Source organism: Rissa tridactyla, chromosome 6 (assembly GCF_028500815.1).
Source record: "Rissa tridactyla isolate bRisTri1 chromosome 6, bRisTri1.patW.cur.20221130, whole genome shotgun sequence".
NCBI classification, from domain to species: Eukaryota; Metazoa; Chordata; class Aves; order Charadriiformes; family Laridae; genus Rissa; species Rissa tridactyla.
The window spans coordinates 60,309,887-60,322,772 of record NC_071471.1 but is presented as its reverse complement, the minus strand read 5'-3'; the positions used below and the strand labels follow the sequence as shown (position 1 = coordinate 60,322,772).

Below are 12,886 nucleotides of genomic sequence, written 5' to 3'. Positions count from 1 at the left end.
AAATGAAGGCAAAAATCAAAATCATTTTGGACCACAGTTCTTCCCTGAGGCTCCAACCACAGCTGAGGAATTCTCTTTGGAGATACACGAGGCCAGGGCAGGGTTTGCTCTCAGTTACTCTCCAAGCGAGTAAGAAGAAATAAAAAGGAGGTCAAAGCTGTCTGTGCCCATTTAGGATCTACAACTTCTGTAAGAGGAGGTGTCACTCCCAATGTGCTAGCTAGTTTCCAGTCAGGTAGATGCATTCCTCTGCAATTTCAATATTAGAGTCACAATTAACTTCTTCCTTCATTAACCTGAACTGCAACGCAGCATTGCTCTCTGACAGCTCATAAACAGTTGCTGCGCTTCATCCCCAAGAAGCTGCACAGAAACAAACAAATGTAATTAGTTTTAGCTTTCAGAGCTTCTGACTCTTCAAATACCTCTGAACATTTCTCATTCTGATGGGCCAAGTTCAGGGGCGTGACTAGGTACGAGAGGTGCGGCATGCCCTTCACATTTATAGCTTCAGTGATTTGGACTGCCCCTCCATTTTGACTCTGACAACTGGGAAACTAGTCTGCAAAACCTTTTCCTCAAAGCTCTTTAACTGAGCACTGTAAATTTATTTCTGCTTTATGCTGTTTGCAACTACTGTTCAAATCCCTTAGCTAAAAGTTCTATCTATAAATAAAATCTCTAATGTTTCAGTTCTGGTATAAGGGAAAAATAGGGGGAATCCTCATTTCAATCACTGCACCTAGGTGATATTTCTGTGCAGACAGTCAGAATAAAAGACTACAGACCTTTTAATTCTTCAAGTTATCACTTACAACAACGATGGATGGTAACAGTGCACGAGAAAAAGCTAAAGACTACTGCATCCAATTGAATTGCAAAGCAAATTCATGAAGGTATTTCCAAGACATCAGAACTGTCACCCCAGTTCTTAAATGCAATCAGGACCTCCCGTTTATCCACATCTCATCTGAGCAATACTATATACAGGCAAGTGCTTTTTGGTTTGATTTTGTCAGAGTTGTCTTTCTCTTCCTTTTGCCCTTCTTTTTCTTTTAAATGCTTTTTAACTCCATCCTCTCAACCTCCACAGGAATCCCAAGGGTAGAGATAAAAGTTTCATAGTGAAAACTGGGTTTTCAACTAAATAACACCTTCATCAAGAATATGCACTCTTCACAGAACATTTCATGGAAAAAGTAATACATTAAATTTATGGTTCAAAAACAACTCCTTGAGATTCCAAATGGCACCTCAGTGCCTGAAAGGAGCAGTCGTTCAGATATATGGAACGTCTGTTCTCATCTTCTTTCTGCACCCTTTGGAAGGACTTTGCATCCTTCTGTGAGGCATCAATTCTAAAATGAATCCTGTTATTGACAACCAAGAAGAAAGCAAACATTCTTGGGGTATAGGGCATCTTACCCAGCAGACCAACTCATGCTAGAAAATAGGGACTCATGGCACTTCAGCTCCAAACAGTGCCATTCTGAAGAGCAGGCAGTTAGTCAAAGAATCACAGGCTTAATTTTTTTGTGGAAATTATGCAATTTTCTAACAGAAAGTTTTCAACAATGAAAAAGAAAAAAAAATGGGATAGAAGAAAATGGGAATTTAAAAAGTCAAGAGAAATGTTCTTATTAAAATAGAAGAGACTTTTTCCCCGAGTGCTTTGGAAGAAATAAACAATTCTAATTCCCAGAGTACTGTGAAAATCCGCCTCTAGTAAAATGTAACTAACGCCCAAAATATAGCATTAAACTAAAGGTCAGCAGGGAACTGAGATCTCTGCCCAGCAGCGAGTAAAAAGCCTTTTGTCATATCCCTAAAGACAGACAAGAGGCTATAGGGTAGAAAAGCCAAAGCTATGCATTTTGCAAGTCTCAGCTTTTCAGAGCACTCAACCATCTGCCCTTAAATCCCATTCAACTGTAAGGAAGGGGTGCTGCTAAACAAATATCAAAGTTTCTCCTTTCTAAAGTTCGCCACAGAATTATCAGGCTTGTTACAACCTGTTGTGTTAACCAGGCAAAGCAAATGCTTCTTGTGGTCTCCCAGGCAAACAACCGGGTGGGCAGATGCACTGAAGGGGAAGATGTGCCCTGGAATACACTGTGCCTGTTAGAGCATCTTCACGGTGGTAGAAGTGTCAAAACTGCAGGCACTTGGCTTCTCACCAGGGCTCAAAACATTAACTCTTAAAAAAACCATAGCCCCTAGGACTTCAGAGTTGTCTGACTGCTAGGTCTAATGATCACCTGGAATTTCATAGTATTAATGAGAACTCAATGCAGATTTTCCTGATCCATATGCAAGTCTCTAGTGCGCGAGGGAAAGAAGCAGCAGCCCAAACATCTGCAGGAGAGCAGATACAAGCCTGGCAGTGTCAGCTCCCAGCAGCAGAGGCTGTATGCACAGTTGCAAAGTGTTGTGAAACCCTGAGCTTGTTAGCTCTTAGGAGAAGGGAATTAGCAGGGCAACTGCTCCACAGGAAGATGAAGTACTCCCTGGCTCTCAGCAGGAACTGTTTCAGCTCCGGTGCAGCCAGAGGCTATGGATTCACAATGGGCTGCAGTCTGCTTGACTGTTTCCTTATGTTGGCACTCCAGGGTGGTCTCATTTCAAATTGTGTATGCTCTCAGCTGACCTAGCTGGCCCTGGTGACTAGCGACGATACTTGAGAGGCAAGAGGAATCATAGCTGGGTAGAAGTATTCTTGGCAACTTCCTTTGGTATCCGCATGTTTTTATATTGATTTAATTATAACTGCAAACCTCAAATTACACAATGGCAAGGTGCATTTTCCAAATACTCTCTTATATCTTTCCATTTCTAGGGAATGGACACCCCTTACTCTCAGCTCCAAAACCAGCCATCAGCAGGTTGGGTCAACAGCTGGGAGCAGGCGCCCTGGGACCCAGCCCTGCCTCTGCCGAGCACCACGTGGGGACACAGACAAAGCCACCTCAGCTCAGTCTTGGCTACAAAGCTTTGTCCCTTGGTTAACTGTGCATGAGCAGGGTTGATATCTCCCAGTGGCAACGTGTAAAACCAAGAAACACCCATAGAGTAAATCCGGTCTCTAAGTGCCAAACACCAGCACAGCCAAGAGGTACCCAGTGAGAACTGAGGCTGTCCTGGATTTATCACCATGATAAAACAGAGAGATTGTGTTTCTTCACCTCTTTCCTCTTCAGTCACAAAGACACGATCTCTCCACAGTGATTTTTGCCCACTGATAAACACTAGTGACTGATGTGTTTCCCTGAGGAGCAAAAGGCAGGACTGAGGGATCAGCTGCTTCCAGGCTGCTCCAGCATTTTCTGGTCTGCTGGGTCAGGAAAGACATTTCAATACTCATCAGGACACCAAATACAGACGGGGTAATATTCAACAGCCTGCTGGGGCTCTCCAGTTAGAGATGAGAGACACACGAGAGCAGCTTAGAAGGAAGCCTAAAGAGAGCATGATATGAATAAAATTGACTAAATACATAATTCAAACGAAACAAGAGTTTTTAGCTTAAAACGGGAAGGCCAACTGGGGACTTGCTTTTCCCATCAATGTTACATAGCAGGTGCTCAGACATTAACTTTGGGGTTTTTTTCTGTCCCCAACGAAGAAAATTAAATAATTTAAGGCCTCAAGAGCCATTTGGTCATCAAGTCTTGATGACGCTTGTTAGCACATGTTTCAGAATTTCACCAAATCATTCCTACATTAACCTTAATATTTCTTCTAGAAAGGAATCCACTTTGCAAGAAGAGGGTGTCAGAATGCCGTCATTCAGGAAAGGAAGGTGTGCATCAGGTGTGGCTTTCTTGGGACCAAGAGAAGGGGAATAACACAGCCTTCCAAACCATGGGTTGTAGCCACGCCTCATCCAGCTGCTCAGCCTCTGCATTTCAACTCTGGCCTCATGTGATGCCCCATATTGCAATAAGGAGAGATGTTGGTATTGAGAAATCAGTGTCCCACCATGACCTGGCACAGCACTGAGCAGAGAAATACAGCAGGAGCTGCCAAAAAGCCTACAATATTGCCACCAAAATTTTCAAAAAAGAAACTGGAAACAAAAAGGTTTTCTTTTAAAAGAAGAAAGAAAAAAGCCAGCATTTAAATCCTCTTGCCTCATAATTGAGCCTAGTCTTATGCCACAATTCAGGTAAATGCTGTTTATATAACTGGCATTTGTCTGAATGCATAATTCCTATTTAACAGCTGAAGAGAGGCATTTTGGGTCTTCAAAGAAATTTGACAGGTAATTCCCACTGTAGTTCTGCAGGGTAGCTGAGAGGTAATTATCCTTCTCACTAGTAAATCAATTAGAAATGAATGTATGGAAAGCTTTTCCCCTCCTCCAAGTAACTGCTAATCCTCTAAGCGCTAATGAGCAGACAGGACTAGCAACAGTGTGCAAACCCATCAAAAATCAACAGGAGCTTGCGAGGCACACGGGGTCCGATCACCACCTGAGAGCTAATGCCTCAGGAGAAAATATCTTGCCTGGGAAGGGTCTGTGCGATTCACCGTGTGTGCCCAGGCCCTCTGCACATGTGTCACTTTTGGTATCTCCCTCCCTGTCTATTGCCTTAAACAAAGACCTATTTTTGAGACTCACAAGAGATCATGGCATTGTGTTCAATTAGCCAGAAGTTGTGCTCTAAGAGGTGAAACACAAGGGATCTAGACTTTCTCTACTGGGGTGCAACTGATTCACCTCACCTACTGCTTTGTGACTCATTACTGGTGGTTGTCCTCAGGAGCTCTGCAAAACCACGATGCTTACTCTGCAGGCCACTGTAACAATATTCACCCAGAGAGACTTGGAGAAGATTACAACTCAAGTGCATTTTTTGCAGTGCACAAATGCATGAACCTGCAAGGGGTGGGTGGACAATAAACCTGATAATGAATTTGACAAATCCCAGATGTTCCAATCCAATGACACCTTCTCCAGGCATTTTTCAAATGCTGCGTGGATGTTTGGAATTGCTTTGACGGTCAACAAAGCAGAGTCAGCTCTGGATTCGGACAAACCAGCTGTTTAACCATGCATAGTAACAGTGCCCATATATTTAGCAGAGAGAGAAAGAATGAAAACAAGTTGTTCCCACAGCATCCAGCACTGAAGCTGCTTTCCTATGGGTTTTCCTTGCAGCTCGTCTCTCCATTTCAAAAGATTTTTCAGAAGGGAGGAGAACAGGGAAGACAGACAGATAGGGCAGGTCCAGAAATCATTTCCTTAAGATATAAGACAAAAAAAAAACTTTAAAAAATTGTAATCTGAAATAAGAAAACAGCAGGTAAAGATAGGTCTGCATGCCACTATATAATGAAATACAGGTGTTATTAAAAAAAAAGGAGAGAAAAGATTGCTAATCTGTAAAGCTTGATAGCTTGAGAAATTGCTAGAACATAATCATATATCCTAGTACTCTGATTTGTGAGGGAGACTTTACACTACTGACGTAGGATTTGTAACTGAGCATATTGCCTCTGATTTTAGGTGGGCAGAGTTGCTTTGGAAACAGAATGAAGAAGAATTAACTCTTCAGTACCCACCATATTGGATATGGGAGGGCTGCAAAGGCCAAGAGAGCTTGCTACAAAACATCTTCATTCCATTTTGCTCAGAAAAAAGTAGTCAAGGAAGTTGCCACAATAATTCAGCTTCTGCATCAGAAAAAAATATAAGCTGACCCCTGCTCACTGCATTCTTGCTCTCCTCTATACAACCCAAACACACACACACATTGTTGCTGATAGTAATGAGAGCTATGACTGCCTTAAGGTTGCATACATCAAAATAAACATTAGTCCTGAAACCTCTGTAGACTGACCAGTGATGGAAAACACAATAGTAGTAATAAGAACAGTACAAGTAGCAAAATACTAGTTTGGAAACCTATTGATGGAGACAGGAGATGGGCAGTTTGGAAGCAATCAAGTCGAATGGGCTGCACCCCATCCAAACACAACTCCACTGCCAGCAATTAGCTACATGCTGCAGCCTTCCCACGTTGATTTCTGTGGGTAGCTGAAAGCGTCTTTGTCCCACTGCCTCCCTTCAATCAACACAGGCAATAATTTTAAACCAAAAAGGCACTGAATAGTAACTCCTGGGCTGCGTTCTGTGAGCCAGCTGCAGCCCTAATTGCACCACGTGGGATGCGTGAGCAGGGGGTTTGAAAGCTGTGACCTCATCTTCTCTCCTACACACTCAAATCAAATCTTAGGTCCCCCACCCACTCTCCCAGGCATATTCTGCTTTCAGCCCCCTTGCATGATGTAACCAATGAAAATGTCATTTACAACTTTACCTCCAACTTCTAACTAGGGAAAGCATGAAGGGGAGAAGAGTCAAATGGAGAAATAAATGCCTTTTACTCCATATTTCTCATAATAAGGAGACAGAGAAGGCAGGGAGAGGCACATTAGCCAAAGTCAGTGTAAGCAAGAGTCCTAGAGATGTTTGTGTGACTTCAGCTTCTTTTAAAGGTGTAACCCTCAGAAGCAAAGAAAAGCAAACCTTTTATATCTCTAACACATTCAGCAGGAGATTAAGGACTCCATCCCTATCACAAAAACAGGCATAATTCTACTGGATTCTATGGAATTGCACTAGTGCAATTTAGACAACAAATTCAAGCTCTTGTGAATTACCAACGGATTTCACTTTAGGATCATAATTCCTCTCAGAATGAACAGAATGCCGTAATTTTGTTTCTATAGCTACCAGTTCGATGGCTCTCCTTACCTTCCTCTTGTTAGTGGGACTGACGTAAAGGTAGCTCAGCACAGTCTTCAGGCCTACTTTGTCATTTAGCTTTTCATAGGTAGTCCCATAGTCTGTTGACCTGGAGAAAAGAGGAGACAAAGAGAGTTTATGTGGTTATTAGAGCTCTGGGAAGGAAATAACTGTGTGAACAGATGCTCAAAGTTACAGCTTGAGCATTATTACCCTTAAAACCCAAGCCTTCATGTTTCATTCAGGGTGGTTGTCAGAAAAGAGAAGAAAACTTGAGCTCTTTGAGGCAGGGTCTATCTCGGCATCAACTGATCCTAAGCACCTGGGGAGCTGTGGTGCACCCATGAAGGTGGACTTTGGGGGCAGACTCTGCTCTCATGTGCCAGTGTGGGGTTGCAAATGATATTTACCTGAGAGGACACTGATCTCAGCAGCACACTTAGCACAAATTCTCATTTCAGAGAAATCCAACAGAAAAATCCAAATTAAAACCATCAACAACAGTTTTATTTAAGTAGGTTGATTTTTGACTTGGAGATGGGGATTTAAATGTGGCTCAGAATTGTAACAGCTGAACTCATGTCTAGATAAAAATGTACCTAAACTGGCATCTTGAGTCCTCGGTCACCCCCATCCTACTTTGTGCCAGGCATTTAATTTTTCTGCGTTCCAGAGACAGATTCAGGCCCCTACACTAGCAAATCCCACCCGGAGGAGCAGATGATCTGGGGGTGGCATTACCCGTTCGTGACTGGGGAAAAGGGCTGCTTCGTCACAGAGGGTTTTCTGTAGCGTCCTCCTCCTCATTTGTGGGCATGTTTGAAACCTCACTTTGCCCTGCTTGTTTCTCTGATGTTTTCATACTCTGATTTTCCTAACAAACAAGATTTTTCCTACCAGAACAAAACAGCTACCTAGTACAGGATCCCACGCCTGGCAGGTGATCAGCACCAGCTTGCTTTAGCATGGGTTTTACAACCTGCATGAAAAGCCCACCCACCCCATCCAAAGAGCGGGGAGAGCCTGGCTGCTGACCCTACACAGCTTCTATCATATGGACAGAGCAAATACAACCCTTAACAGGTGGACAAGGAAAGTCCCTCACAAAAAACCTACCTGGACATACCTATGATTTTATTTAGATGAGAATTCACGACCCCTGCGCTCCTCTCTAATCACGCTTTTTACTGAACAGATGATTAGAGAACATGTAGTACTGCAGCACCTTTCCCAGTAACTAGCTCCAGTAATTTTCTGATTTTCTGAGTTCAGCAAGCCTCCAGCATCTGCAGCTTTGTGGTTCTGCCTGAGACCAGTCCTCTGCTCCTTGTCTGTCTGGCAGAGAAATGGCCCAAGTCACCCTTCTGGCATCAGAGTAAACAGTGCCCAGTGGCTCAAGGCTCCCACTCAAGTGGCTGCAGAAAGAGATGCCAGAATCTGCACCCAGCTCCACTGCTTTCCTTGCTGCTTAGTGGAGTCCAGAACGACATGGAAAGGGCCAGGCCACAAAACCAGCCTGCTGATTTCAGGCTTCCAAGTAGTAAGACCCATGAAGTCAAAAGCTTGTTTTATCACTGATGTGGCTCCAACACAATTGCTTCTGTGCATCTGTCAAGCACAATTCCTAAATGTTTTGCAAACTGATTCTTTCCTTAAATGGGCTGAACCAACCTTCCTCCTTTGAACACTCAGGAGTCAGGGGTGTTTCAAGTCCTGAACAACTTCTTTATGTTCTGGTTTAGCTCTCTAATACTAAAATAGAGCTAATACTAGCTCTATTTACACTTAATAATCATTTGTATTCGTGCATAGTATTGATACTCACTGGGCCTCCCAGAGATGCCCCAAAAGATATTACAACGGCGTACCGTATTTCCATAGCACTTTCCCATCCAAAGAATCTGAAGCTCTTGTCTCACTAGGTATCAATACCACACAAAAACCTAGCAGCTTTCCCCCTCCATCCAAGCTTGAAACTGAAACAGCTTGATTAATAAAACTGAATAATCCAGGCCAATTAATTCCACTGCACGCAAATTCAACAGGTCAGGAATCCTCAAGTAACACTAAGCTCTAAGCAGAGGGTAACATGCAGAGGGCAAGCACTGAGGTTCTTCCTTGATCTCACCCTTCCAATAGTACTGAAGCTCCGAACAAGCCACATTCGTGACTACACACGTACCAGCCACCAGCCAGGCAAAGAGATCATTGGTTTCAATCAGCATTCAAAGAGAATACAAATAACAGTTTAATATTCTGACAGAGCTACTTTGGTTTTGTTCTCCGAGTCATTTTCAGATCTCCCAAAATGCTTTGCACTTCTAAAGATGCAGGCTGGATGCCCTAATGACTCTCTCTCATTAAACCATTATCACTCATTGCATTTGCCCTTTCAAAGAATAGCTAGAAAGGAAGTAGGATCATTATTTCGTTAGCTTCTCTAAGGCTTTCTTTATTATCATGACAGTCACCACTGGCTTCACAGAAACGTCTCAAAGGATATCACAATAATATACTGTATTTCCATAGCACTTTCCCATCCAAAGAATCTGAAGCTTTTGTCTCGTGTTAATCCATTCAAACTAACAAAGTCCCAAGGGCCATACTGGGAAATATTATCTCTATTCTAGAGATGAAGAAACTGAAAGCTTGCATAGGTAATGGTTCATTTTTTCAAAACCAGGCATCTACAATTAGCCATTTCAGCTTCTATAATCATCTAGTGTATGGCTCGATACTCAAACCTGCTAAACCCTTACCACCAAGCTGCCTAATTTGAAAACAAGTATTTACAACAACAACAAAAAAATGTCGGCAGCCTAATTTTAGCAATCCAAGCCTGAACATTTGAAAATACGTGACCCACAGGCAGAACAGAAAAGTTCTAGCTCAACTTTTAATCTTAACTTGAACCCTCCTCCTTTACTAATTACTTATCTTTGCAGTTAAAGACTTCTAACTGCAAATTAACTAGCCCACATGTCCTTACAGTTGCTTGACACTACAAGCAGACCGGATACCATGTTTTCTCCCATTCCTCTGGTCAGAATAGGATACACTTCAAATCACATTATTAAAGAAGTGGAGGGGAAGAAAGGTTGTAGTTACAGCAAAATGACAAAGGACTCAGTGATACAACAGATCCTTCCCATGAGTCACACGCCAAATCACAGAATGGTTTGGATTGGAAGGGACCTTAAAGATCACCTAGTTCCAAACCCCGGCCACGGGCAGGGACACCTCCCACTAGACTGGGCTGCTCAAAGCCTCATCCAGCCTGGCCTTGAACGTTTCCAGGGATGGGGCATTCACAACTTCCCTGAGCAAGATTGCTTCTAACCACACAAACACATGTGTATGCATAAAAGTGTTATTAACAATGCTTTCATAAAACAAATTGTTGTACCTTGTTACACCCCTGGTAGCACAGAAACTGTCACACTGGGGAATGGACTCTGGGTATATATATTCAAAGCCTGTAAAAAGCTCAGTCCATGCATTTTGTCCTGTGCGTCCTTATACTTTGATCTTACACCTTTCATTGTCCCATCTATCCTGCAAAGCAAGCTGCTGGCAACACCCCAAGAAAGGTTGCACAGCGAAAAGCAATAAAACTCAAGGGGTCATCCAGCCTTGAATGGACCTTTGCCTACTCCAATTCAGCTTTTTGGTTTTTATAATTATCAGTTCCTACCGGCCATGAGGAAGAATCTCTTTTTTGCTACTCTTGGTTAACATGAAGAAAGACTTGATCCAGTCTAACACAAGTGTCATATTCGTATAACCAAATAAATGCAGGCTTTCCTTGAACAGGCTGTGGCACGAAATTCTACACGTTCCCTTTGGAAAAGCAAGGTTTATAATGTAATTCATTTACTGGGAGGCTGCAAATTCTCCCATAATCATATTCTATTATAAACAGTTGGGAAAGAAAATCACCTGCTTGATTCCACTGCCCTTCCCTTGACAGGCTGTGGATGTGTTTTAACCATTGCTGCAAGTGCTGTCCCACAGGCTGGCAGAGCAGGGCTTACGGGGAACACCCAGACAGAGAAGCTTTTCTCTGCCAAACCTGGTCATAACTCAGTGCACGGAGAGCTAACAAAATCCATGTTTAATACTGTGATAAGAATTGCTCATCCCAGGGATATGAAGTAGAGGCGTGGAGAGGCAGAGAGAATGCCATCTGAATAGCTTTTAGAGAGGTCCTTCCTTCAGATGGTTTCCATCTCAGGGCTTTGTCAGACAGAGAAAGGAGGTTTTGTTTGTTCGTAGTCTCAACTATGGAGATAGGGTATAAAATACATATCAGTCTCTGAGGATAAAAAGGGCTGCAAACGCTGGCACTGGATGGCTGGGAGGGACACGTCAACCTCCTGGAGTGTACATGTGCCACCAACTCCCCTGTCAGGGGGTTTCTCCTCTGTGCCTGCAACTCTCCCCGACCGTGTGTGGAGAAGGAGCAGGTATGGTTTTGATTTTAGATTCTCAGCCTTTTTCCTAAAATACTAGAACTTATGCATTCATCACCAGATCAGAGTCCCGCTACACACACACCCGCAGCCCCAGGTTGGGAACTGCATGGGGGCACAGCTCTGCTTAAATGAGCAGAATATCCCGATTTCTGTGCACTTCAGAGAGCAAGAGCAACACACACAGCCCAGATTAACATTTGCTTCTCTTCTCACGTGCCTGCAAACTGTCTGCCTGCAGTGTGCCTGTTTCACCATACCCCCCAAACAACTTCTTGTTTTTACCCATTGGCCAATTTTCTCCCAGTTTGACAGAGAAACAAAAACCCGAGAGGAACAAAGTTTCTACAAGTTTCATGAAAACCAGCAGCCAGCAAAAGGAGAGCAAACTTATTAGTGCTCAGAGAAAAGCTGCAGCATGAAACCAAATCCCATGAGACATGAGAGCAGGCACATCTCTCTGAACATCCAGCTGCAGGAAAACATTCAAACACAGCTCACATATTCATACACTACAAAGAACCCAACTGCACAACACAAGAAGTCAGGCTGCCAAACTTCCATTGCTTGTGAAACAATTTGTTTCTGCCTCTCCCTTCCCCTTCCTCGCCCTCAAATTACCCTCCCTGAGATAAAGGCCTTCCTAAAGTTATGACACACTGAGAAGAGACTCCTACAGAGTCGGAGTCCGGCTTGACCACCCCCTGCAGTAGCCCCAGCTCTAAACCCCTTTGCCCAACTACCCTAATGACCATAAGTGGTTCAGGACTCAGGCAAAAGCTGGCTCAGCGCTAACCCCACCACACTGCTTTGCGCCAACAGTCCTAAATCAGGAACCAGTCCAACCACACAGGCACCGTGTGGGAAGCTGGTCCCACGAACTGACAGGCAGGGCAGAGGGCTGCTCCTCTTCAAAAGGGTATCAGCCAGTTAGCATGATCCGGCCTGGCGTCGCTGAACTCTCTGAAATTATTCCTTTTTTACCTCGTTGAACATTTTAGACTAGTTCCTAGCTTGTGGCAATGATGGCTGTTGGTTGCTGAACATCCTCCACTCCCAAAGCATTTTTCATATTTAAATACAAGAGAAGCAACCTGTGCTCTCTTAGGGCTGATTATGAGCCCAGACAAAGCCAGAGTCTGCCTTGGTGTCCTGGTTCAGCCTCAGCTGGTGACAAAGAACCAGGCAGCCGCTCTCTCAATTCCCCCCACAGCCATGGGGGAGAATCAGAAGAAAAAGGTAAAACTTGTGGGTTGAGACAAAAGCAGTTTAACAGAACGGCAAAGGGAACAGGAAAACACCAACAATAACACGGACAGAGGAATGTACAAACATGATCACTGTACCACTGCTCACTGACTGGACCCAGGATGCCCCAGCCCATTCCAAGCTGCGACTTCCCACCTCCTCCCCTGGCACATCCCGGCTATGTACTAGGCATGGCTCACATGGGGTGGAATATCTGTGTCCCTGCCAGAGCCTGGGGAAAATTAACCCTGTTTCCCCCAAGAACCGGGACACTTGGGCAGCCAAATGCCTGGGACAGAAACATGGAGTTGTCCCTGCAGCTAATCCAGCCCCAGCTGGAGCTCTGGAACGGCAGGGTGACCACTGCCACTGACAAGGCAGGGAATGGGTGCAAGTCAAGCAATGCTCATCCAGA

The 12,886-nt window shown here is 43.9% G+C and overlaps 1 protein-coding gene across 1 annotated transcript in view; it reads right to left on the bottom strand.

Annotated features, from left to right (window-relative positions):
* The window catches only part of SORCS3 (sortilin related VPS10 domain containing receptor 3), a 303,973-nt gene that overhangs the window by 153,940 nt on the left and 137,147 nt on the right, over window positions 1-12,886 (bottom strand). Inside the window, 1 exon segment of the mRNA XM_054205785.1 lies at window positions 6,761-6,860. Coding sequence (XP_054061760.1) covers window positions 6,761-6,860 — 100 coding nt within the window.